This window comes from Dermacentor variabilis, chromosome 7, assembly GCF_050947875.1.
Source record: "Dermacentor variabilis isolate Ectoservices chromosome 7, ASM5094787v1, whole genome shotgun sequence".
Lineage (NCBI taxonomy): Eukaryota > Metazoa > Arthropoda > Arachnida > Ixodida > Ixodidae > Dermacentor > Dermacentor variabilis.
The window spans coordinates 162,011,369-162,038,913 of record NC_134574.1 but is presented as its reverse complement, the minus strand read 5'-3'; the positions used below and the strand labels follow the sequence as shown (position 1 = coordinate 162,038,913).

Sequence of the window (27,545 nt, the reverse complement as noted above, 5' to 3'; positions counted from 1 at the left end):
TTCATTCGTGCATTGAGTTATTTATACCACAGATAACATTTTCTTGTTTTTTTTTTCTTTCTTCTGCGAATGAACTTTCCATGGCCAGAAATAACGGTGATAAGTTGTTTCGATTTTCCTTCACAGGGAATCGGGCTTTCTGGGTTAAATGGAAAATACCACTGCGTAACAGCAGTCTGTGCTTCTAATACCTGAATAGGTCACAGGAACTGACCCGAATCACCACTCTCGCGAACCTTCCGGCCCGTACGCAAGAACGCCGCGTGCGGTTACGAGCCTCGCGAGCTTTCCAGCGATAGCAGAACAAGAAAACGCAGCCTCGGGGACAGACGGCAGTTTCCACTGCGGGGACACGCTCGACTCTGCGGCCAATGGACGTGCCAAGGCATGTTCTCCTCCGCTGTTGTCTGCTCGGCAAGCACCGGCGTTCCCACGTTGGAAGAAGGAAAAGGAAGGCATCACGAAGGCCTTTTCGCGCCTTCGCCGCCTCCTCAGCGCTGCTGCAGCCATCAAGCGACGCGTCTTGGCGGCTGTGTATATATATACCACGCTCGTGGGCACTGTCGCGTGCTCGTTTTACAAGTGAGTATTGCATCGCTTCCGCCGTTGTAAGGCCGCACCAGATGTGTGTCCCACTTGCTGCGACGCATCGTGCCAAGCGCAAGGCCGCGTGAGCCTGTTTGCTTGCGACGAACTGCTGTCGTTGTTTCTGCGAGATAACGTATCCAATTCAGGGCAATTAAGTTTTTTTTTTATTCCACAGCTGCCTTGCATGGACGGCCCATCACAATCGTACTGGAAGGTCTCTCGGCGCTGGAAGTCGTTTAACGCGTCTCTCACTGCTTCATAAAAGGCGACCGTTCTGTACGCGCCAGACGCTTATCGCGTCGTTCTCTGATGTTATTTCGTATGCTGTTCAACGCTTCGCATAGCCGCAAACGCTGTCCGCGCACAACGGAAAATTGTTTCGCGCAGCTGCCTTTAAAACGTAGAGTCAGTCGCTTCGCACCTACCTGCTCCCAGTTGCTTGAAACGGCACACACTGAGGCGAGACCATGGACGGGGCCTTCAGCAATATCGTCAACAACGTAATCGAAGGAAAGTCCGTGGACTTTTGGACGCTGGCGCGGTTCATCTGGGAGCACCCGGAACTGGCCCTCGGGGAGGAGATGGCGCATGTCAAGCTGTCCGACTTCCTGGAAGAGCGAGAGTTCAAGGTTCAGAGGAAATATCTCCTGAGCACGGCGTTCAGGGCAGAGTTCAGCGCGCCCGGAGGAACCGATGGTGAGCAGAGCATCAGCGTTTGCATGACGGAAAGTATTGCATCGAAACCTCATCTACTGTGAAATATCGACTAATTAGCCCCGATGTTGTGACTAGAAAGAATTCTTGGGTCACGTAGGAAAAAACGCAGAGAGGTTCAGCGCAAGAAGTCAGTATAGGAGAACAACCCATCGTAAAAGGACGCGAGTCGCACGTAGATAGACTTGGAACAGTAAGATCTTTTTCTTTTCGGCACAAACCTTTCTCTATGTAGCGACTACTCTGCGACTTTGTAATGCTGTTACGTTTGAGCACAAGACCTTTAAGAATCAATTGGGTTGCATTTGTCGTATGTAATCAATGACTATGGCAGATGGCACTAATTTCAAAACTGCCAGCCGTCAGCAAAGTGCTCAAGTTGCTTGCTTCTTGACCCAAAATTTGATTACGAGCGAAGCTGTAGCATAATGGTAAGTGGCTTCGCGGAAAATTGCAGACAAAGAGTCGTGAGTGGGGAACGTGCTTTGTAGGCGCATTCTGCTTCGACGTTAAGAACGTCCTTTTAAGCAAGTTGCTCAGTCTGTAGCGCAGTGCTGAAGCACATATCTATAATGTGCAGTAACATTCGTTGCATTGGATATATCTTCTTAAGGCCTAGAACAACGTAAAGTATCCAGTTGAAAAACACTTATGATGAAGACCTGCCCCAGGTATTATTTTTCTATGTACCGCAGTACGAACCTGCGATGCCGCTTAGTGTTACTTGTTCTTATCAGTAGCATTGAGAAACATGAGCGTCTGTTTTCATGGCTGCCTGATTTCACCGGGTTACACGACGGCTGTTATTGGCCCTTTAACATCTACGTTATACATTCATGACTCATGAACTCTAAGTGGTTCTCATATAAGTGCCAAAAAGAAAAGCAAACGTTAAGCACAGAAAATCCACCACGCTATAGACGTCACGGTGCGCTGGAACGCGAGAGAACACGCGAGTTCGAACATGCTCTTGACTTGTTTCGCGAATGGTACAGCGGTTTGGAAGTGGTACGCGGAAGGCGGTCGTTAGAACACTGCCAAAAGGATAGGCGCAGATCGACGACGCTCATAATGGCCAATGTTGGATAATGTAAGTACTTAAAAAAATTATAGGATTTTACGTGCCAAAACCACTTTCTGATTATGATGCACGCCGTAGTGGAGGACTCCGGAAATTTCGACCACCTGGGGTTCTTTAACGTGCACCTAAATCTAAGCACACGGGTGTTTTCGCCCCCATCGTAATGCGGCCGCCGTGGCCGGATTCGATCCCGCGACCTCGTGCTCAGCAGCCCAACACCATAGCCACTGAGCAACCACGGCGGGCAATGTACGTACTTGCTGTTCAGGTTTATATCTACGTACTGCTAAAATTACTAGAGGGAGCTTTGGCGCTGCGATCGCTCAGGTACCGTGGATATTGTGGTTAGTGCATGGATTCGTGTAATCATGGATCCATCATGGCTTCGTACTTGTGGCACCAAACGACCTTGTGACATTACTTCTAACACGCTTTATCTTTGTAAGTTTGCAAGCACTCATATTTGTCTATGCGAAAAAGGCATTTAGCCTCTGCGCACGTATACGCGTAATCAGGCCGAATGGCTCTATTCAAAACGCAATATTTCGTTGAAAATGACAAATTTTCGAAGTGCCAATGCCGTTTGCAGCCAGAAGGGCAAAGTTTAGGCAAATCAATCTACTGCACATCATGCCCATGCTGGCCGAACCGTCATGCTTGCAGCTTCTATTTATTTATTTATTTATGTACTTATTTGTCATTTGTATGCGCCGTATACTACGAATAGGAGGAGAAGCGTTCAAGCGTGAGCCAATTAAAAAGGATGCTGATTAGAGGCGCGCTATTCTCGCGCGCGCCCAGTGCTTGAGGTCGCGTGATCGATCCCCGGGGAAAAGAGCGCGCGTGTCATTCTTTAACCCGCCCGTGGCTGAGCTTGGCTGTTCGCGCCTCTTACGTTGGAGGTCATCTGCGGCGTGTGCCATGGCTTAGGGCGAGCGAAGATGGCTGGTGGCATCATGCGTGATGTCTTACCGCGCGCCTAGTGTGGAAGGTCGCGTGATCTCAGTTTTGAAGACTAGGCAAAGACAATAAGGTAAAACGAGCGGCAGCACGAAACAGTCGCTTTGGGACAAGCAAGCATGTCCCTGCTGGCCGCTCTCATCACCATACCAGCGTTAAGACAGCGAGCTAGTGTTCGCGGTCGTCGAGTGAGATTTTCAAGTCTTTTTCTGTGTGCGTGTGACGAGATGTCTGTTTAGTATTTGCGCGTACGCTTACAAAGTTTTTTTGTATGGCCTAACGAACGAAGAACCTAATTTCTTGTAATGGTCTAACATTTTGGTATCACTATCAATGCTTCGCCTTTCGGGTGAAATAGCGACTTTTCATAACAGTGCACACGCTGCTTTGTTCAGACAGCACCAGCGAAACGAACAGCCTAGCCACGAGCATGAATGTGTCCTGTAGTGCATTCAGAGCGGATTGAAAAGGGGAACCCAGGAAAGTATAACTGTATGAATATTTGATAGGCACAGTTTATGCACAGCTGCCTGGCAAATCTGATGCACGCCTCACCGGTCAGCGAGGTCAGGAAAGGAGGAATTAATTGTTCGCCTAGTTCGTCTTGCATTCCTGACGAAGAATATTTACGCAAACAAAAATACAACTTCTGTGTGAGCTGTCTTCTTTTTTGCGCTAATTTCCGTCGCCAGCTGAAAAGAATGATGCCTAGAAGCACAGTATCCACAAGCGTGCATCTGTTAGCCATACACTACAATACTTATGAAGAGATTAATTAGGCAAGCTGCACTGCGCGGAGTGATAGTTCACGCGAGCGGCCCTTTTGCCTACATTGATGCTTCTCGATTACTCCGTGAGCGCTTCATAAAAGATGTATTCTCCAAACGACGCATGTAATGCTGGAGCACGTTCTATTACACAATGAGGTTATTTATGGCCACTGACGCGTGTGACATGTACGTAGAGATACACTACCGTCACCGACAGGGGTGTTTCTTCAGTAGACACCACACTACATACTGGGACGTCGTTTCATCGACGCATTACATTCCTTTATGAACCACCGAGAGAGAGAGAGAGAAATAAATCTAATATTACAAAGGGTGGAGGCGTCGCCGGGATTAGCTTTGCGAGGAGTAGGCCAAAACAGGAGTCCCACAGGCGGCGTTAGGCCATGTCTACGTCTACAGATTTGGTGACTGCGAAAACATCAAGTACTGAATGGGCTACATGCAGATGTTCGCTAATGTGTAGCACGTAGGCATATATATACCGCCTTCGCTGTAGAAGCTTGCCTTAGGCTCGAAAGAAAAAAAAAGAATTTACCTGCAGATTTCCTTCGTCGTAACCACCTCGCTAATGTACAACTCTTTGAAACAGTTTTTTGTGGCGTGAGATTCGTGATACGATCTCTGTTTGGTACCAAAGCATATTGAAACTTCGTTAAAACGCAGCCTAGGATAATTGCGCTGACGAGGAAACTTATCAGACGTTTTCTGTGCCGCAGGACCCGCAGTCCTGTGCTTAGAGACTCTCACTCACCGCGATGCCCAAGAAGTTGGACAACCTGCCTTTGTCAGTGGAGATAATGCTACTACAACGACATAACTGATGATCGCATCAGAAAGCCGTACAATTTATCATTTTTGTGTTTCTTTCGAATTGCCGGCCTATGTCAGTACCTACACAGTATACTTCTTGCTTCGCGTTCCGCATTGTGCTTTGTGATAGGTATTGTAAGTAAAAAAAAAAAAGAGTAGAACAATTTACTGAGACGATACGGCGAGTAGAAACATTGCGTGATTGTAGACTATTAGACTACTTTATATAAAATTTGGTAAACTCGTAGACCACGTAGTCCCAGTGTGTGTGGGCGCAGGAGAAAGATTGCGTTGTGCCCGCTTCGCTCAGGTGGTCCAAACTGATCGTGCCAGCTGCCGCGATAAGCGCCAACAGGGTTTGACCGCCAAGAAAACGCACCAGTGAGAAGCGGAATATGCGTTTGCAGTGATAGGGGGAAATGAAAAAAGTACAAAAGGAAGCTAAAGAACGGGCACTTCTGTATCGCAGCCAGAGGTTGCAAATTTAGGGAGATAAGAATGACCTTGCTTGCGACAATTGTGTTCTCCCCACGTTATGTATGAACGCCCTGTTTGTGTGAATATTATAATGTGCCCATTTAGGAAAACAAGCCGCAGATGAGGTGCTAGATTTAAGACATAATTGCCGCTAAGTGGACGCAGACAAAATACAATCTATCCGACAAGGTCGGCAATAATGACACGGTTGGCAGTGATTCTTTTGTTTCGTGTCTGGGGTTCGTGTGCGTTCTTTTAGCGGCAGTTATCTCCCAAACAAGTACTATAACTAGGTCAACAATAAGGTCTTCCGCAGGTGCCGGTGTTGGGGTCGAACCAGCAGCCGGAACTGTGAGAGAAAACCCCGCTGTGCCGATTAAAAACCAGCTGTATGGTGGCTAACACAGCTGCCCTCGTCACTGACTACGGGCCGGTTCCTTTCATGTAGAACCCGGCAACAGTGCGTTCAGGAACAGCACATGTGTTGCAGGCAGAAGTTTAAAACTTCAATGCACTGATTCTGTCACGCGGCAAGGACGACAGAGGGTACGCGGCACCCGTACATGTGTAGGACAGGTGTCAACAACCTCGGCAGCGCACGCATCGCTGTAGCGAGGTCGTCTTCTTATGTTTTTTTTTTCGCCTTTCTGCTTGAACAAAAAAGATAGAGAGAGATATCTCTGTGCTGAAAGGCAAAGAATTCTACAGGCGTACATATAAGTGCCTACGGCTACTCTGCAGATAGGGAAGGGTATCGGGACTGAAAATCTCTAGGAGGAGGAGGGGCTGGAAACCAAAAAAATATGTGATTACGGTATGTACAGGTGGGGGAAAGGTGATGGTGTTGACGGTAACAGGCTAGGAGCTTGTCGATAAAGCCAGTGTCATGAAGAAATAACAAAAGTAATTGTATAACTTACCGCTGCTTTCAACACGATAGCATGGGACCTAGTATTTTTTCCGAGATCTATAGTCTTTCTTAGGAAGCAGAGCCCGTTCTACTGAAATAAGATCTCTCGTCTCTGTAACCTGGAACTTGTAGCAAAATTTTTTCCACAGTCCCTAACGCACCACAGTTATCACAACACGGGTTGGCGGTCACTCCAAGGTGGTACAGGTGAATGTGGTGAATGTGAATGTGAATGGTGAATGTGGCATTCAGACGAAGTCGATTATGTAACGCCTCTATGTGACGGAGAATCCGATGTGGAAGTCTTGATTTCAGGAAGGGATCTATTGAGTGTACATTGCCGCTGAAGCGACAGTCTTCGCAGGCGATTCCTTTCCGCGTGCATCGAATGCTTCGGATTTTCTCAAATGTATTCGTCGGAAATTTCCTAATTCTTGGCCTCTTCAGGCAGCTATATCCGCTTTTTTCTTCTGTATATGCCATGGTCTCCGGGAATCCACTGGAATACAGTTGTGTAGCCAGCGACAGTGGCCATATGATGAATCCAACCAATGTATCATGTCACTGGATGTGGATTACAAGCCCTACTCACATTGCGCACATTCTATAGGGCCGCGTTTGCGTCCGTGAAGGTGACCCAGCGCCTTGTGATTGCCGAAGGATTTGAAGAACGGCCTTGTATTGTGCCGTGAACTTCATCCTGCATGAACAGAGCGCGTAGCCGGGCTATTTGGTGATGCACGATGCAAATTCACGTTGCGGAAACTAGACAAGGATGAGAAGAGCGTAAAACGAGGGCAACCGCCGTCTTCCAACTCAATTTTATTTCTTGAAAGTACAAGAAACACACACGTTTGGGGGGGGGGGGGGGGGACGAGCAAGATAAAGCAACCTCGCCCAGTAAGTATTGTATTGCTTTTCGCGAAATCATGTTAACAGCGTGCGTGCGTGCGTGCGTGCGTGCGTGCGTGCGCGCGTGCGTGCAAGCGCTTTGTTCCATGCACTTTAAAACCACCACATTTTATCAAGCGCTGAATCTGTGCGGTATATATTTTTCTTCAGAATAATCTGATCAGTCAAACCATTCTTTCGACTGCAGCGTGAGGCAGATAGAGACACGATGATGTAAAAGCGCAAGAAGACGAGATATTAACCACGCCCCTGGTTTGTCTCTTTAGCGCTAAGCATGTCCCTTATTAAAAAAAATTACACATCAAGTCGCTGACTAACAACTGAGGGCCGAGAAGCAACATGCCGAAGCAGATGTAAGAACACTGAGAAAAAGATAGAGCAGCCGCCATCTTGACACAGACGTGACCACAGCACAAATCATACAACGAATACATATGCGGGAGACGAAGTTCCTTCTCCGATAAAGACCGCGAAGGCGGCGCTAAGGCAAGGGCTTTGTAATCTTGTACTCTCGGCTCAATAAATAAGAGCATCGTCACTGTTGTAAGTGGTCATTGAACTATATTCTACAAGCGCTCGCTTTAATATTCAAGCACTCCGAGCCTACACAAACGTACCGTTTGTCTTCCTTACTCGGCGAAAAACACGATATTTTACGACGGCTGTTTCCTTACTTTCTTCCATTTTACAACGTGGCTATTTACGCGATCAGCTTTCTTCTTGCTTCTTGTCGCTTGTTTACCACACCAGTCGGCAGCGAGTATGTTCTTTATTTTCGCTCGTAGCTTGCTTGGTTCAACCTGAGAACTTGCTTGCGTGAACTTAATGTTAAATGCGGGAATACTCTAATTTGACTGTCACTGAATATATTTTGATCGAACAAGAAATAAAGAAAAGTCAGGCTCTCGTAACTGTAAAACAAAATAATGTATTTTTATTCAGGTTGTGTTGTTTCAAAAGGTTCACTTTATAAATGTTCTTCACTTCTCCTAACAAAAGTTGTCCATAACTGTTACATTCAATATAGGTTGAATCAAGTTTACAACCCCCTCCCCCCCCCCCCCATCGTTAACCCTGCCACTAAAAACAAACACTATCCGTTTGCCGCATACAAGATTACCTTCGAATGTTGAGTGGGATTTGTCGCGATGATGATGACGTGACGCTTGTTAGGGGAACATTCTGGAGTTTCCTTATCTCCACAGTGTTGCAACATTAGCTTTAAGAGCCATAGTAAAAAAAATACATAGAGGCTTCCGCCGTGCAAGAACAGTTAATCCCTGGCACCACGTTCACCACTTTCGCCATCCAGATTTGGAGAAGGTGACGGCCTCAGAGTTCGCGTTTGTATACAGGAGTGCGTCCGGCTTTAGTGCCTTGGGTGGCCTGGTAGAGTTCTTGGGTGCAATAATAAGCACAAACTTTAGACTGAAGAGTGAGACAGACAAGGGACAGGCGTTAATCCTTTCAGGCATCAGTTATGATTAAAAACTTACTTTCACCACATTTCTCGCATCCTCGGGATCATAAAAAATGCTTACAGCTGCAGAACAGATTCATTCATGTACCCTAAAGGCCCTTTTACAGGCTGCGGATTGTCGATCTTCTAGTGAGTGTTGTCAAGCTTAGTGCTAAAACTCGCTGCAAGGACATCAGATATGAGAACATCAACAACTAAGTGTCTAGCAGGGTTGGAAAGTACTCGTTTAGCCACTTAAAAGTTATACTTCGTGCAACACATTGTGAAAAACTAAGAAGTGCATTAACCTGCTGTATACAACGACAAACACTCACCGAGCTAAAAAAGACACGCAGCCATCTACATTCCCACTCGCTTTACTACACCATTGTGCACATATTAATCAAGCTTTCAGCATAATTCCAATCAAAAGTGTTTCAAGATACATGCGACAATTATTAAATAGGATTATTTTCATCATTATTCTTCCTCTTCATGCAACAACCTGTCGTACACAACTGTGTACACGCACCTGAAATGTTTAAACCGCAAATGCGAGTCAGCGCCTGTCCCTTTTCTGCCTCACTGCCTCGTCAAAAAATCTTGCGATTAGTATTCCAGGCAAGAATGAACCAACTAGCCTAACAACATATACTATTGTTGATAGAGTTCACTGCACCTGAGAGATACACGATATGTGGTGACAGAGGGACCACCGGAAAACACTGTGGGGCAGGCAATGTGCAACATGAACAGCAAGTAAACACAAACTTGTAATCACATAACGTATCATATGCAGTAACTCTAATGGTCGGCAGTGCGGATCGCCACCACCACAAACCGGTCCCTGGCAAAGCCGATCCGACAGCCATCGCTATAGGAAAGGTTGAGGAGTAGAGATGGCGGAACAGGTGAATGCCTGCTCAAAGGCACCGCGATGCACCTCAATACCAACAAATTAGAACAGCGCTAAATATTCGCGGGAAAAAACGAGTAGCGCACAGCCAAAGCGCCTTCCGTCTTCCACTTATCTTTTACGGCACTATTTCGCACGGTTTCAAGCCTGAAGGTCGCAGATAAATTGACTAACTAGCATGAACATCAACATGCTAAGAACACTTCCGTATGTTTATATTTTCTTTCTGTTCATATTCTCCTTCTAAGCAACACTTCCATATAAAGGTAGCATCCGTGCGATTAGGAAGGCCTTAACGTCAAAGTGGCAACACGAATGGGACCATTGTGCAGAGAACAAGCCACATATCACTAAACCCGTACTTGGTGAGTGGAAGTCGTGTAACCACCAGGAGCGGTTCTTTGAAGTAGTTCTTTTTTATGCCGACTACGCCATTGGGCACACACACCTCACACAATTATTTACTTACAAAAGAAGACACAGCAACGCGCGAGAAATGCCAAGAACCATTAACAGCCAGCTTATATTACTCACATGTACACATATACAAGTACATAGATGGAACCTTTTGCACAACATATATCAACTACACATACCTGTACACCCTGCTTTAATTTTTGGAGATGATCTGCTAATCCCATTATACCTGACGGGCGTAAACTTCTAGACGGTACTGGCTTTTTACATAAAATGTAAATTGTTAACGCAGGCTTTTTCTTCCTAATTTGGATTTTAAAACACCTTGTATTTGACGTAGCACGGCCTTAGCCACTTTTGCGCCACTAAACCACATTTAACTAACTCTTCCTGTACACGTCCTCATACGAAAAAAATCCACATTTTCGCATCTCTCTTGATACGCTACATTTAATTCCTTCCACGTGCGTGGTCTTCGCAGGCCCGACGATAGCGTTTCTGTGCGAGTACGATGCCCTGCCCGAGATCGGCCACGCGTGCGGCCACAACCTGATCGCCGAACTGGCCGTGGCAGCCGCCATCGCCGTCAGAGACGCCATGAAGTTCTCGCCCACGCTGCGCGGAAAGGTGAGCGCTCGCCAACCACTCCTGTTTGCGGTCTCGCGAAACAGAATAATAAAGCACGGAAGTTGGGTCATTATTGCGAAATAAAATTTACTGACGTCCTGTCGCATACATGGTATACATTTTATTTGGTTCACGATAATCTTAGCAACAGGGACTTCGAGTCAGTACGCCGCTACGATGGCGAAGTCGCCTTGCGTCCTGTGCTGCGGGACAGGTCGCGGGTTCGGTTCCCAACCGCGGCAGCTGCATTCCGATGAGAGCGGAATGCAGAACCATTAACAGCCAGCTTATATTACTCACGAGTTTCGTGTGCCCGTGATGTGCATGCGCATTCAAGATCCCCAGCTGGATAAAATCTATCTGGATCGTTCTTCTACGGCATCTCTCATAGCCTATATATCGGTTGCTTGCGTTAGAACAGCGATGCTCCTGGCAACTCGTAAGGTTTCCTCGACTTTGTAATTGTCGATTATACTTAAATTTCAGGTCTGCGCTGATCAATTGAATCCGGAATACAGCTGGCGCTATTAACACAGCAAGCTTTCATTAACAAGTTGTAACGACTCCTGGTGTATTGCATAAAAAACAAGTTACCACGTTCTCCCAGCTTTTCTTGCAGTGAAAATGCACGGCCAGTACAAAACACGCCTACTGATTTGTCGGTTACCGACTAGCCGACTAGGATTGTATTTTACCATATACCTTCGAAAATCAATGTGAATAGGTCCGGAGAGCTGTCTTATTACATGACCGTGCACTGCTGCGATCGTGCAGCTATCAAGTTTTATTTTGCAGCAAACACGGATGTGTGCACGTGACTAACAGCCGTCATGCGCTTCTTTGTTCCTTCTAAGTTCATGTCCCCATTTAGAGGTTCGCTGTTCTTACTCTATCACCCTTTTCCATGTGCTCGACTGAAAAAAAAAACTTGGACCGTACCTCAGTGGTTAGCGTGCCCGGTACGCGCACGAGTCCATAGCATCAGGTCAGCGGGGACATAGAACCAGTGTTACGAGTCCTATATCGCATTTAGCAAAAGTGCCAATGTTTGTACTGATTGCACAAGGCACTGTCCACGTGGTTGCACGCGCGCCGCTTGCAATGTAATGAAGTACCGTTGGCATTGCTTTCCTTGCTCTGATGCAGGTAGTCGTGCTGGGAACTCCCGGTGAAGAGAACTGCGGCGGAAAGCAGATACTCATCGACAAGGGTGCCTTCAAGGACGTCGACATCGCACTCATGTCGCACCCTTTCCCGTACGAGGCCCTCCGGACGGGCTTCACTGCAAGGCAACAGGTGATTTGTAGTTCCATTAAGTACGCTGCCATTTTCAGCGAGCTACAGTCATTCAAACTAGTCAGATGTTCACGAGAAGTTTGAGGCTTGCAGTGATCAGTAGAGGTAACTACTGTCGCTGGAGCCAACGTTACGGCTAGGGGTGTTGTCTCTGTCAGGGAACCAACTGCTCTGACGAACACAAGTCCCCCTTGCCTTCCTTCGATAGTTGGTTGAATTAGTGCCGTTGATGCCTGAAGGACGTGGTCTACAAAGTAGTTACGAATCAGCGCGGTGTTAAACGTATGTGACCATTCGCATCTCTGCGGCTGGCAATGCAGGTGACCGTCCGCTTCCGGGGCAGGTCAGCCCACGCCGCCGAGTCCCCCTACAAGGGTCTCAACGCTCTGGACGCTGCGGTGGCCTCCTATATGAACATCTCCCTGCTGCGTCAGCAGATCAAGCCCACCAGCAGGGTTCACGGTATGGACATTTCTTGGGACTTCGTTACTTGCTTTTACACCTTTCCATGCGAGGCGCGTTTGAACGCAAGGGTCTTAAAGAGGATAGAAGTGTGTGTGAAGCCGGTCACGTGGAGTAGGTAGAGAGAGAATCCCCTCTCTACCTCGTCCACGTGAGCATTTTTTCATACTTCACGCACTTCTTCCTCCTCTTTCATTATATATATATATATATATATATATATATATATATAATCAGTAGTGTCAGTACCACTTTACTCCTCGAAGAGGCAGGCCGTGTCTTGAGCTCTTGAACAACACTTTTAAATGTGGGGAACGCGGTTGAAATTATGGATCAGGGACCTCAAGGAGGTGCGACGTCAGGCTAACGTACTTATCTCGCATTGTGTGCCGCTATATCGCCACTCAATTTTTGCTCGTTCCAATGGTTCACGGGTATCAACGCCAATGCATAATGACAAAGAGCACAACACCACTAATAGCACAATAATCAGAAATCACAATAACATTTTACGCACGCATCTTAATAAGTCACTGTACAAGTATGCTCAACAAGAGATCAACTGGTTATGCGCATCAACTAATCAGGACAGGAACTAGTCAAGACGTAGTAAGGTACTGCACAAAATCAACAAAAACGAATATATAAGCTTTTCATAAATACAGACAAGGAGTAAAAATATGATTACATACAACCACCCTCACTATAGATACAGCAGAGAGTATATTCTTGAAAAGAGGCGTGTTTTGAAACCGGGGCAAAATTGACTTGAGCGTCATCAAACCCTGATTGGTTAAGCTTTTATTCTTCTTATTTTTTATCTCTATTCTATTGGAAGGTGTTGAAGAAGCGAGAAGAATTGCAACTTTGAACGTTGCAATGCGAACAATGAGGTATATGTGTTGCCCTGCTAAGGCGAAAAAATGAGTCATCTTCGGAGGTTTTGCGCGTAAAAAGAAACATGCGAATCTGTAATGAAAAAAAAAGCTACCTTACGCACCGTCCAGCTGACACCCCCGAGAGAGGGTTCTAGGCGTCTCGTGCGCCTCGTGCCCCGCATTTCTCGCGATGCAAGTTCCAGAACAGACTGAAAACTGCGCAGGCGTGATCATCCGGGCGGGCACCTACCCCAATCTGATTCCGGAATTGAGCGAGCTGAGCTACCACATCCGCGCTGCGAACATCACCGAGCTGGAGGAGCTGGTGGCCCGCGTCGAAGGCTGCTTCCGCGCCGCCGCCTTGGCCACCGGCTGCGTCATGACCCTCGAGTGGGGCATCCGCTACAAGAACCTGGTGCACAATGTGGCGCTCACCGAGGTGTACCGAAAGCATGGACAGGCACTAGGTACGCCGAGCGTGGCACTCTGGGCCACTAACGTGCCAGCTTGGGCAGTTTGTTTTTGCATATTAAGGCTACCGACGCAGAAAAGGAGCGATGACGACAGTGCGATTTATTGTGAGCATGTGCGTCGCGTTATCTTATGTAATTATATCTCTTAACGTCCTTAAGCGGCATTCTGACTTGAAAGGAAGCTTAGAGGCTCCTATCAAAGTACATTGGAAAGGAGAAATATTTTTTTCCCGGAAACGAATGAGCCAGTTTAATTGGGTTTGCTGCATTTAAAAAAAGAAGTTACAATCTAGTGACTTCTAAACGGAGATCTTTATTATTTAGGCCCTCGGTGTATTTATAAAAAATTTTAAAAATTCGTAAACTTCAGAAAACGAAACTATAAAGTGTGCAACTCTGTAACTCAGCAACGTAAAAGGATATCACAATTCCGACTAGAAATCTAGGTAAGGAAACACTTTACAAAGCAGACACCGTCAAATTCCATGACGTCACGGTGGCATGCTGCGATGACATCAAACTGGTCGCCACCCGTCCTGCGTTAGTTCGTTTGTTCTGCCTTATACTCTTCCTTTCCTCTTTCCTCCCCCCCCCGTCCTATCTTCCATTCCTATGTTTCTGTCTCCTCCTGTCTGAAAAGTAGGCAGGCGTTGGGCCCCTTCCGATGGCAGTTGCCAGCCAGCTCCTCGCTTTCCCTTTCCTGTCAAATGTACATATGTTTTGAAAACAAATAAATTAATTAACAAATTACCCTATTCTTCTTACGGTAAGAGTGGATAGGACGGTAATTTACTAACACACCTCAAAACTCTGTTTCTTTTCGGTGTCCCTAATTTAAGATTCTCACGATGGTCGCACAAAGAAGTAATGGGGTGTAAAAGTAGACCAATGCGAACAACGGAACGAATGAGAGCGGACAAATAACGGCGCGACTTGCAAATGACTTTTTTTCGCTACCCTTAGTTGCCCGATTCTACCCTTCGCCTGGTCCCGCTGTTGGCGTCGTTTTTTGTTGCACATTTCATTCACGTGTCCACTACTTTTGGCGTTCGTTTTTTCATGTGTCCTTTCTCCGCCTATTTCGGGGCGTACTGAAAGAGACAAAGTTTCACCTGAAAGGCGAAGTGTCGATTGCGATAGCAAATTATTAGCCAGCTATACGAATTAAGGATAATAGTTTTATCGGCCGTATGAACTTGCAACCGCTCGCTTACAAACTTAACAGCCATGGTGTTACGCACCCACAGGCAAACATGAACACATCTCATTCAATGACCGCGGAAACTCTGTCAAAACACTTGCGGGAGGAAGGCTGGCAGCAGCAACGTACGAATCCGCCTTTTTCATTTTCCTGTGCTGCCCTCTGCCGCACGCCGCTGGAAACGTTTTGGAAGGGTGCCGAGGCTTTGGCCGGTTGATTTGTGTAGCTGCGCCCACGTTGAGTGCGCGTTAGTTGTGCCTTTCGGGGATCGTGAATCATTATTAATGGCTTCTCTGGGGCAGCATGTCGTTCCTGGAAGCCATGTAGCACATAATGACTACTAGGGGAGCAGGCCTGAGTAGGCTGTTGTGGAAACAGTGCGGCCGATACAGGCACGCTGAGTTGCCTTTGCAGACACGGCTGCCTTGGTGTTTGTTGTGGCCGATTTCTGCACTTGGAGCTCGCGTTTTGTATTCTTCTTCAACATTATTTTGACATTTCGCACATTCAAGAAGTATTCGAGTGCAGCCTTCCACGCTGGATTTGTCAAAGCGGCGCATTTGTTTACATCGAAATCTACAGACGCAGATCGTTGTGAGTGTCAAATATTGTTGAAAAGGTGCATCGCTGATACGAAATAATGTCAAAACGTAGCAAAACATACATGTCTACGCATTACGAGCTCTTAATTTATTTCTGATTCTCGATTTCCTTTAACTCCATCATACTTACAGTTTGCGCGTGCCATGAAACATTGTTAGAAAAAACTGTGCTGGCATAAATCAAGTGCTCATTCATAGACCGTGTTGTCCATTCTCGAAAACGCGGGTATACCATCACTGACACCGTTGGTGTAACTGAGCGGGACGGCTGCCCTGCTGTATACCGAATGCATCGTCTCTTGTTTCCCGTTTGACGCAGAGGTAAACAGTACGTCTCTGGAATTGATAAATGTGTCAGCATAACAACGCGTACAGACTCACCCATTTACGTAGTGAAGGCGACCGGCAGCCTACGGGTACGGTAACGTACAGATGTTGGCACAGCGCTGTGTCGCCGCTTTCCGCTTATTGTGTACGTGCGGTGCGAAACGAAGTGTAGTTGATTTCAAATCGCTAAGGACTGAACTGAACTATAAAAGTAGCTTCATTCGTTCTAACTGCTTACATTTCACTTGAAGTCTGACGGTAGTGGTTGCACAAACATGACGGCGCCAGGCTTAGCCTTCGCTGAACAGGATCAACATTGGCTCAAACCTCATGTGCAGGGCTTGAGAGGGTTGAAGCTTGTGCATTTCAACTTTGTATGCACCTTTTTCTCACTTTGAGCGTGATTAAATATATATGCAAGCGGAGGTGCTGTCGCTATGTCGCGTTGTCAGTTCGATAGCCTATCGCGCAGGGTTCGGTGGAACGATGGTCGTCACGCTGATTTCGGTGCCGTTGACAAGAAAGCCCGTCGCAGTGCGACAGCTCGCGCTTGTCGGTTGCATCGTTGGCGGCCTGGTATGGTAAAATGCTTTCAGTGACGCACTGTAGTGCATAGTTGGTCAATCGTTGACGTGAGCGTCTTACTGGTCTCGTATCGGCCCAGTGTTACCGCGCCTTAAACAAGTACGTGAAGCCTATAGGCACGCGCTGCCACCACCAGCAAGTGAGGACGGAGGCTACAAGAAGACATCATCGACAACGTGATGTTTTTGAGTGTCGCCCAAGTGTAACGCAAGGGTTTTTCGTTAAACTTGCTACCCATCAATGAAAGGCGGCAACTACCTGGCTCACGGTGCACTCCGAACCACTCGGACGAAGCCCTGGCCGCTTTCTGTTTTAAAGTGGAGTTGCAGTTTTACGCTACGCACGTTTTCGGCACCTCAAAGACGTAGAGCTACTAGTGGAGTTTCAATGCGGTACATAGCACGAGCGTTTGCATCAGCGTGCGTTCGAGCACTTCTTTTTCTTTTCGAGGGACTTGCCGGCGCGTGGCGACGCACACGGCCTTTCCAAAATGTATCGCGACTAATCCGCTAGGGCCGGATGCATGCGCCATCCCGCCGCGAGAAAAGCGGATCGACCTTTCTTTCTGTCTCTCGCTTCAACGCAACTAAGCGGCGAGAACGCAGCGCACACGAAGCTATCAGCTCTCGGTGCGACTAGAATATATATCCCCCATCGCATATCGCTTTCAATATACGGCCTGCGCGGCCGCGCTCAGTTGCGCTATACGCCGCCGCCGCCGCCGGAGTTGAACGGCCACCCAGCGATGCCTTGTGTGCGATTGAAGACGGCGCCCTTCTTCCCCGCCTACCCTCGCCCACTTTCGCTCGCACGCACAGCGTACGGCACGCGACCATAATGCTATTGCTCGTGTACTCGATACAGAACATCACGGCGGCAACCCCGCCGATGGTAGCGACGACGGCATAAATACGCCTGGAGTATCCATATAATGCGCCGTTGTTTATCATCGTTGTCCCCTCAGATACATTGTGTGCTGCTGAATATGAGGGATAGATACATCAAGCGCATATTGTTGAGGTAATGCTTGCAAAGCTCATTGGCTCATCATAACGGTTTTCGGTTGAGCTGTTCGGCGGTTCATGGCACGACAATTTCAGCAGCTAACGCGAACAGAGACACCAGAAAAAAAGGTGCACATGCAGCATAGTGATGTCTAGTAAATGGACGCCTATTTAACGCATCACGCATAGCACAGGTAAAACAAGGAAGGTCGCTGGAAGCCACGTTTAGGCAAGCTGATAAGCCTTCGCCCTGACGAAGTCAAGTGCCATTGTCGAAACATTGGCTCAAGCGACGTATTCCTCGTTCGACCATTCTTAAATCCCGTTAAGCCTCCATCATCCTGTGAACCATTCTTTTGTTTCCAGTTTTAGAGCGCAGCTCTTTGGCGTCCGTTCCTGGGTTTCGCGTCGTCGTCGGCCTCGTAACCAGCTCCGCCCCCCTTTCATCCCCCCAGCGCTAGCAGCGACCGACTGATACCGCTGGATGCCGCTGACGCCGCTAGAGAGTCAAGATAACGTGACTGCATAGAACACCGTCGCCGCCATGCAGAAAGAGGAGGAAAGGGTCCCCCCCCCCCTGTATCGGCGTCAGCGGCATCAGTCAGTCGCTGCTATCTCTTCCCTCCTCCCTTTATCGTGTTGTCCGCTTGCTGCGCGCGCTTCTGCCCCCATCGTTTGCCGCTGGGTGTACACGCCGCCCCCCTCCCCCCTCTTCCTGCGAGTCTCCGGTTGTCAAAGCGCCGGCTCGAACTTAATTCCTTTCTTCGCTCCTCCTCCAATGCAACCCCTGTGCGGTGGCAATCAGAGAGCCAGATCGGTGGCGGCGGATCTGTATATGTGCACCGCCCGAGCCGAAATTGCCGCTGCCGTTCGCCCTGTGCGGTGGCAATCAGAGAGCCAGATCGGTGGCGGCGGATCTGTATATGTGCACCGCCCGAGCCGAAATTGCCGCTGCCGTTCGCCACTGCGAAATTATCTGCCAGTTCTTTCTGAGCCATGAGCGAGACGACCGATGGAAGTCCTCCGTCTGCTGCTGCTGCTGCTGCTGCTAAACGAGCTGCCAGAGCAGAGGCCCAGCGCCGTCGCCGTCACAATCCAGAGGTGCGTGCCGCCGAAGCAGAAGCTTACCGTCGCCGCCGTCGAGATGATCCAGGAGTACGGGAAATATAAAAAAAAAATTCTGTGATAGCGCATACATGTGTTGCTCGATTTCTTTGCCTCAATCTATCGAAAAGGTGAAACAGCTTATTTGCTGCGCTCAAATTTCGCATTAGGAAGTAACGTAATCGTCGGTAATTTTTTGTTTCTTCTTTAAAGCATCGACACGAGACACATCAACAAGTGCAATGGCCCCATAAAGAAATAAGTAAATGCTCATTGTTAATCGTTCCGCTATCAGGTGCCGTGTTCCAGGACGCTGACATGAAGGAGGTGGTGCCCACCGGTGCAGCGACCGACGCCGGCAACGTTTCGCACTGCATACCGACGCTGCACACTGTGTACGCGGTGGGCGGCGGCGTTCGGAATCACACCCGTGGCTTCGCCGAGATCGCGGGCACCATCGACGCCCAAGGTCCAACGCGACGAACGGCCAAGGTGCTGGCGCACACGGCCATCGAGCTGTTCTCCGACCCCGTGCTGGTGCAGAAGATCAAGGCCGAGTTCGCCGACTGGCGCTGCCGCACATCGTCGCCTCCGGCGGGCGCAAAAGCCAAGAAATGAACGGTGCAAGTGACGGCTGCTCCTCTTGCCTCTCCGGAAACAAAACCTTCGTGTGTGCACCTCACGGACGTTGCAAGGGGATGTGGACTGCACTTACGGATTATGGGGGCTATGTATATTTTGAGCGTCGCGTTTGCTAGTTTCTTGCTTCTTTGTTTTTCTTTTTTGGCGCAGTAAAGCGGCGGCGCATGGTCGTTCGCAGTATGTTACGCACCTGTTTTGTCTGACAGTGGGAATTCTCGCGACAGATCCCGCCGAGGAAAGAGCCACGCGTGAAGTGTCGCTCCAAAGTTCCAAACCTGGCATGTTATTTTAGTTGCTTCAGTCTTTGTTGAGGAAACTGTGTCATCTTCCACGTAAATTAAATGCCCTACCTTTCACTGTTCTTCACACAGATCATGCGCTACAAGTTGAAGCTAAATGTGCCGACCTTTTAGGACGTTCCCAGACAGACAACTGCTTGACCGGAGCTGCTTTTCTGCTCCAGAGCAACACGTATATATCTCAAAGGCCTGTGAGCTTTCGAACATGACGTCATGTGAGAAGGTGTATTACTTCCAATGCTGGATTCAAACAATGGACAGCTAAATGTGCCGACCTTTTAGGACGTTCCCAGACAGACAACTGCTTGACCGGAGCTGCTTTTCTGCTCCAGAGCAACACGTATATATCTCAAAGGCCTGTGAGCTTTCGAACATGACGTCATGTGAGAAGGTGTATTACTTCCAATGCTGGATTCAAACAATGGACCAAATTATGCGCAAGAGCATTACAAGGTTCAGTGCCGCTCTAACACGCTGCACACAAGGACGAAACAGATAAGCAGCTAGCGGTGCAATTCGTTGCGGAGAAGCCACATCAGGCTTGTTCGCGGTGGGAGAAAGTGGGAGGGAGGAAGACACATGAACACGTGCATCGGCCCTTTAAATATAAGTAAATGCTTATTGTTAATCGTTCCGCAGGCAGGAGAAGGAGGGAGGGCAGGCGTTCCATTAAATTTTTGTGGGGAGGCCCAGCTCTGGAAACCACCCCCCCACCCTCCGTGCGATTCCTGGTCCTAGCTCGCCCACAAATTGCCTCAATAAGAAACGTCGCAGCTCGACAAGGGCGTCTTACGCCGAGCGAGAAATCGATAACAGTGATAAACCGGCGAAAAACAATCATCGTCAAAAAGCAAAACGATGTATGCGCATTAATATGATGCATTAACGTCATCACTGCCGCCATTTTGGGTAATAGTGTAGAATATGTTACTCTCTCACACCTATTCGGAGCAAGCGCACTCTATCACATGAGCCAGCCTTCAGCACGGCCCGTGCGGGGATGGCTCTTTAAAGGAGGTCTTGAATCAACCCCCTAGCCTAGTGAAAGAACAGCCCGCGGACGGCACAAACTACTGTGAACATGTCAGCCAAATCTTGAAGCTTTGCGCAGCGCGAAGTCACCTTTTTCAAGCGAAGCTTGTATTGCCTCACTCATGTCGGCGTTGGCGTTGGTATTGCCGTATGAAAAAAGCCCAAATCGCGCGAAAATAATAATTGCTTGTCAGGCTGCGGATTCAAGCCACCGACGTACCTCCAGGTTGCAACACCGTCGCGTTAACCGATTCAGCCACTGTCGGCTCATCATACGCGCCTTTAAAGCGGGGTTTTATATGCATGAAGAAGTAGACGCAGCGCAAGGCGCGAGCCAATCACAGGCGTCCCCTCCCTCCAGAGTAAGGATAGGGCGTAGTCGCGTACTCGCTCGCCTCGCTCCCGTCGTTTCCCACTAGTTCAGGCCCAGCAGTCAGATGGGGAGACCGCATTTTGTTCGTTCTGCCGAAGAGCAGGCAGCGTTGAAGGAACGGCAGCGGGAGCGGGCCGCGCGTCGTGCGTTCGGCTGAAGAACAGGCAGTGTTTGATGAACGCCACCTGGAACTCGCTCGAGAAAGGCCTCGTCGTGGACCTGCCGACCTCCCAGTGCGGGAGCGCTAAGCCGAGGCGTTACGACAACGAAGGGCCGAAGATACCGAGCTTCGCTTGCACCCCTCTTTACAGTAGCGGAGGGACGATGACCTTTTTTTTAACACTCTCCTTTCGGGAGAAGCGGCGAATCAATCCATCCCTCGCAGGTGGATTGACCGAGCTTCACTCGGCCCGACCTGCTAGCGTTTACAGGAACCCAAAGATCGGCCCGACTTCCTCCGACCCGACTTCGTTGGGTTCATGTGAATGTAGATATAGTGGCGCACAGTCGCTTAAAAATTTGATCTACAAGCAGCGTCGAAAAAACTGCAGAATGCTGAATGGTTTGACCGAGAGAAGGCAGATTGGATACAAAGCTGTTCATTGATAAAATGTTAGAGCTTAGTCTTGCTTCATATTAACAGAAACAGCCCGAATGAAGGGCACAATGAATACTCTTCGTGCTGGCGCCCGAGAAAGCTAAGAAAGAAAGCTATATTTAAATATGAGGACCACTTATGTGCAGATAGGTACCAAGAAAAGTAAATCGATCGCCTTGAATTAGCGATGAACCAGCCATTCCTTCAAAGATGCCATGACTTCATCGGAGGTGCCATTCAAACTCTAATGGCCTTAGTTGCCTTTGTGCCATTAAACTCAAATTAACCAACGAACTAAACTCTAATGAATCACTAGTGACGCCATGCATGAGTGCCCAAGGGACATATTTCTCATCGCTTCCCATCAGTTTCCTTATAGCACTGAAAAGGTAAATGGTATCAATAGAGCTGCAAGCACTTCCTTTGCAGCAAGAAATTTTCTTTTTGCCCACATTTTCAGGGCATGCTGACAGGCCATGTTTCATCATCATAACCTTATAGTGCGCACATGAGGCTTAACACTACCCCACCACGGAGGTACGCGTGCAACAGCGGAGTGGCATGCAGAACTTAACCTCGTCCCTCTTGTCGTACTATCTGTAAGTCTGCCTGAAAACTCGCATGGGATAGAGGTGGTTGCACATATTCGATGGGTGCTTCTCAAGATCTCCATGGCCGAGCAACCATATTGACTGCATTCCTGTACTTGGCTTACTTGCAGCCAAACAGGGGAGGAACTATTCTCTTAAATCTCGGCTGACTTCTGTCCGCTGAGCGTACGGGCGTTTTCTTGAGCGCGTGTGTTTGTGCGTGCGTGCTTTTGCATTCGACTAAGTGTGCGCGTGCACGAGCATGAGTCTCTGCCTGTGCGTGTGTATCTGTGAATGTGCGCCCATCGGGAACGACGCGCAAATTAAATGCGCAAAACTTCCCTCGATATGTCGAAGCACGTGCCTAACTTTTCTAGCGTGAGCCAGACTGAGCAGCGTGAGACGGTGTGAAACGGCGTGAACCAGCATGAGCATGCGCAGTGACGAGCTATTGAGCCCAGATCAGAAAGGGGGCAGTGCGGATGAATTGGTACCATATTTTGCCCCTTCCTGTTTCCCACTGCCGCAGGTATACAGTCGACTACAAAAGCTTACAGACCACGGGATCTCATGAAACGTTGAATTTTCGAGCACCCTCTAGCTGTAGTCAGTAACACCATACACCGCAGTGTTCTTATACTAGTAGAGGCTGGGCATGCAAATAGCCGGCTGCGCTTTGAGGACGTGGACATATTAAGTTTTTTTCTTCTTCTTAGGTCGCATGGTCCGGAAACATTTACGGTCGACTGTGGATTGAACATAGAGCCGCAGCAGGCATGCATCAAGCAGAACTGAAATTACGTTCACCGTTAAATTGAACTAAATAATGCGACGAGGAGGCCATATTACTTCAACGAAAAATAAACATTCAGGATTTAATAATTACCATAATAATACTAATTAACCTTTCAATTATTTACTTTACGGACGCGTATCCACCTGGAACGAATTATGAAGACTACACAAGTCTCGAGATATCAATTTTCAATGTGTCGGAGGAAATGCATTGGCGTTCCAGTTACTTCAGTGCTTCAATGCAGAAAACCTCGTTTTCTTGAAAAAGTAAGTGGAACAGGGCACATTTGCTGCAAGCTCGTCGGCGAATATCTCGAAACTGGTGCCCTCCTAAGAATTCGTTCCAAGTCGATATGCATTGTAAGCTCGCTAGCTATATGCGGCGTAAAGTAACTACTTAGAAAGGTAATTAGTGCAAATATGGCAATTATTTAAGCACTTTCATTTCTCGTCGAAGTAATGGCCACCTCCTCGAGTAACTTAGCTCCAAGATTGGAATGGTGCTGTCTACCGCAGGCAATTTTTAAATTTTGCGTTGAATTCAATGGAATTCTGCTGTTTTACGTGACAGAACCACGATTTGATTACGATGCGCACCGTAATGGGAGACTGTAGATTAATTTTGACCACCAGGGGATCTTTAACATGCTCCCAGTGCAGGCGAGCGTTCTTGCAATTCGCCCCCATCAAAATGCGGCCGCCGCGACCAGGATTTGATCCCGCTACCTCGTGCTTAGCAGCGCTACACCATACCCACTAAGCCACCGCGGCGGGTCATAAAAGTTTGGTGCAACTATAAAAATGACACGTGGTAACATAATGGAATGTTATCCATTCAAGAACAAAGATTCTTTTTTCATGCAGCGCAATACAAAGAAAAAGACACGTGCGTGTCATCCATCAACGTTCTGCCTGTTTCTGATTAAAATTTCAGTTGAGAGTCGGCGCTTGCGTCCACCACGCCTACGTTTGCTGTCTTCGTTTACATTGCGTGGCCCCATTGCTCTGGTTCTGAAGCTAAACCGGCCTCCGTGGGTGTCGTCCTCCGGCGGGAGTTGTGTGTATTTTACCCCCGCCCTTTGTGCTCCCGGGCCCCGTCCGAAAGAGCCTTTCGACTCCGGACATCGCAACGAGGTTCTAGCAGTTAGCCGCCTACCACACCGGTGCACACTAATCGTGAGTGGCTGTGCATCTCGCAGAAGATTGGTTGTGGCAGTATTCCCTACTTTTCATGGTCGCCGTTACACTTACGTTCTGCTTGTAGTAATTCATGTAGTGCAGTCAATAAGAGCACATTGATTTTTTTCCTTTTTCCGCAAGGCAGTGTACGATAAATGGTAATTAAACAGTGCTTTCATTTGTTTTTTTTCCTGAACGCTTTCCCTAAACCGTAAGCGGTCATTGATGCCACTCTTTATTTCTCTGTATAGCACTTCTGTAAGGGGGCCGTCTGGTCATTTGGCGTTAATATTTCCTTCTAATCTGCTAAATAGCATTCATTTTATTAACGACGCCCTGGTATTTGTAAACAACAGGCACTAGGCACATGATGCGGAACGCCCCGCTCAAAAGTTATCTTAAAAACACTTCGTTGTTGTTTATCATGTATATGTATTTTCACTCTGGTTTTATTCCAGTAAGCTTGCATACATCGGATAATGTGTACACCACTGTTTTAATTCATGAGCTTAAGTTTATTCAGTTTGTTCAAATGTTGTAGATGCTTATGCCAGCCGTGACAGGTAACGGTAAGCCAAGAACTTGGGTCACTTAGTGTAGCGTAATTCACATATTGTACGACTAGCGTTTATTAGAACCACACGAAAAGGGACACACACGTTGCGCGGTGTGTCTAGAGAAATTATTCAGCCCAATGTGCGTTTCTTTTTTGCATATGCTCCGTCTAAGTCCTGGCCCTAAAGCATATGAACTGTAACAGGCAGTTCGCCGCATGTTTGTATACTATGACGACAACGCAGAGAAACGCGAACAGCGGACCGCGTGGTTGTCAGTACAACGCCGTCCACTGCTGTGTAGAGCGCGCGAATGGCTGGCTTTGCTCTGTGGCACGACACCTGGCGACGGTCGCTGAGCCCCAGATAGCGTGCCCAGGAGCATGCACGGCCTGATAAACATGCAAACTTGCGCGTATTGCGTTTAACCAGCGGTCATGTCCGTATAAGCGGTTTAGTTATCTCGGAGCGCGTTTCATTCGTTCCGGAAGGACCGGCGCCCGTTATTTGTCCATGCGCTTCATTCTATGGCATTTGCCCTGCCGCAAGCGCCCTCACATCGAGTGCACATTAGGATAAACAAAGGCGCATTTCAACGTCGCCACTCATCGAAAGCACTTCTGCATGTCTGATAGGCCGCACATGCTCGAGGGCACACTATCTCGGACCCAGTACTACCGCCAGATGTCGCCCTGCAGAGCAAAGCCGGCTGCTCGCGCGCTCTACACAGCAGTTGATGGCACTGTACATGCAGCGCCGTCCAACGTGGCCCGCGATAAACTATGCACACGCGCAGTTAATTTACGGTGTTCGTAACTTGGCGGCCCGATCTCATCATCGCGACTGTAGCTCACATTATCAGAAGTTCATCATCTTCCCCCACGGGGCCACGGCATGCTTCTCCTTTCTGTACCAATTCGTGTACAATACCCGTCGGTGGATGCAAACGGACAGAGATATTGTATGAAAGCCGAGGCTTGCAGCGCTCTGGAAGCACGATTTCGAAATTTCGATAAGGTCAGCCAAGTTGAATAGGTGATGGTGTGGCGCCTTATCGCCAACACCGGGAGCCAAATGCGCATGGACAGAGTTTGTCCGGGGCCAAGGTTTGACAGCGCTGAATGTACGGATAGCCACGCGGTCCGCGTTTCATTGCGTCGCGATACGACAGTCCGAAGAAGCTCTATGGAAGTAAACGCGGGAGTGCGTGCCGCTCGGGGTACAGGCAAAGCAACGTGGCGAGCAAGCTGGCACAGTTTCGTAGGTTTGCCGGATCACCCCCTGGTTCCAGATATCCTACATAGTAATAAGTAATAATAAATATTACTATTATGTTTATTACCTCCTTTTATGTATCCGTGGAACTTCTTCGATCTGTTGAATATTAAAAAAAATTACGGAGGTTTTACGTGCCAAAACCACTTTCTCATTATGAGGCACGCCGTAGTGGGGGACTCCGGAAATTTGGACCACCTGGGGTTCTTTAACGTGCGCCTAAATGTAAGTACACGGGTGTTTTCGCCCCCATCGAAATGCGGCCGCCGTGGTCGGGATTCGATCCCGCGACCTCATGCTTAGCAGCCCAACACCATAGCCACTAAGCAACCACGGCGGGTTATCTGTTGAATATTGCAATAGTTCAACGCATCTTTTTCTTGCCTTTTCATTTTTTCGGTCTCCTGTACTTGGTTGCGTCTATTTACGTGAGACCTGCCGGCCAAACAAGCGACTGCTTCTTTTCCTTTTCCTTTTCCAGCATTGAAATTCCTTCTGTTCGCCGCCCCCGCCCAGCCCCGCCCCCCTCCCTATACCGCAGGCTGGATACTAAACAGGTTTTTCTTATTATCCCTCTATGCTTAAGTAAGTCTTCATGCAAAATAATATTATTACTTTTGTCATGCTTCTCTATTTTCATTCTATCACTACTATTTCTCTGCCCCGCCTCTTCTCTTATTGTTGGCAAATCGCTACCGCCCCCTGTGGGAGCGTTCCTTTCATTGTGCGTAGACAAGCTTTTGTCACACGTAGGCAGTTGTCGAGACATTCGAAGTGAAATAGCCCTTGTTCGTACGTAGCTACGCGCCTGCCTGTGTGGCGTTGTACAAGTCATGTGACCTCCTGAATTAACCCGTTTCCTTTCTACAACGATCAGTGTCTACCGCGATGTAGAATACATGACTGATCGACCATCCGCGTCTTGGAATGTGCGCGCCTGAAGAACACCACCACCGCCACATAATGCGCCCCCACTACCCGCGAGAGGAAGCCGCAGTACGACGGAGACTCCAAACATATATCCACACTTCAGTCTGTACCACCATACAACTGTGCGCTGTATCCCCAAAAATGCCCACACTACCGCGAATGCGCAACGCTCTACCACATGGTATGCGCATGTACGTCAGAGCTCACCCCACCACACGACAATCGGAGGAAGCGCTGTCCAGCTCCGATTCGGCTAACCAGGTCGAACTGGTCAGCCCGAGCGCGAAGGGCAGCTAAGGCCGCTAGACTGCTGGACTGAAGGGGCCACTCACTGCAGAGCGGAGGAGTTACGTACTCCCTCACTTCGTTCACGTGCTGTTCTGTATAAAGCTTATTCTCTCTCTCTCTCTCTCTCTTTCTCTCTTTATACGTCTTAGACAAACCCCATTAGTGGGGACGTGCCAATATCTAGAGTCAGTATCATCATCAGCAACTCACGCGCCACGGTTCCACTCGAGCAGACCCGGGTGCGTCCAACCGATCTCGTCGATCGCAGACTCATTTCTCCCTAGAAACCCGCGCTCTTGTCAAGCAGCGCACTTCTTACCGACTCGTCCGTCGGACCCAGTCTCGCTAGGGTTTGGAAACGAAGACGACCTAAGCCTCGCGCCAACCAGTGCAGCG

The 27,545-nt window shown here is 48.3% G+C and overlaps 1 protein-coding gene across 2 annotated transcripts; it reads left to right on the top strand.

Moving 5' to 3' along the window:
* The first annotated feature begins 237 nt into the window (after positions 1 to 237).
* On the top strand, positions 238 to 19,421 carry LOC142588358 (xaa-Arg dipeptidase-like). 2 transcript variants are annotated; one of them, XM_075699991.1, is made up of 7 exons: positions 507 to 582; positions 1,024 to 1,284; positions 10,517 to 10,662; positions 11,809 to 11,958; positions 12,279 to 12,420; positions 13,523 to 13,765; positions 18,890 to 19,421. In XM_075699991.1, the coding sequence occupies exons 2-7, from the start codon at positions 1,056 to 1,058 to the stop codon at positions 19,210 to 19,212; spliced, it is 1,233 nt and encodes a 410-aa protein (XP_075556106.1). In that variant the 5' UTR covers positions 507 to 582; positions 1,024 to 1,055; the 3' UTR covers positions 19,213 to 19,421. The 2 variants fall into 2 exon arrangements, with proteins under 2 accessions (XP_075556107.1, XP_075556106.1); XM_075699992.1 differs by lacking the exon at positions 1,024 to 1,284 and having other exon boundaries at positions 238 to 582.
* The last annotated feature ends 8,124 nt before the right edge of the window (positions 19,422 to 27,545 follow it).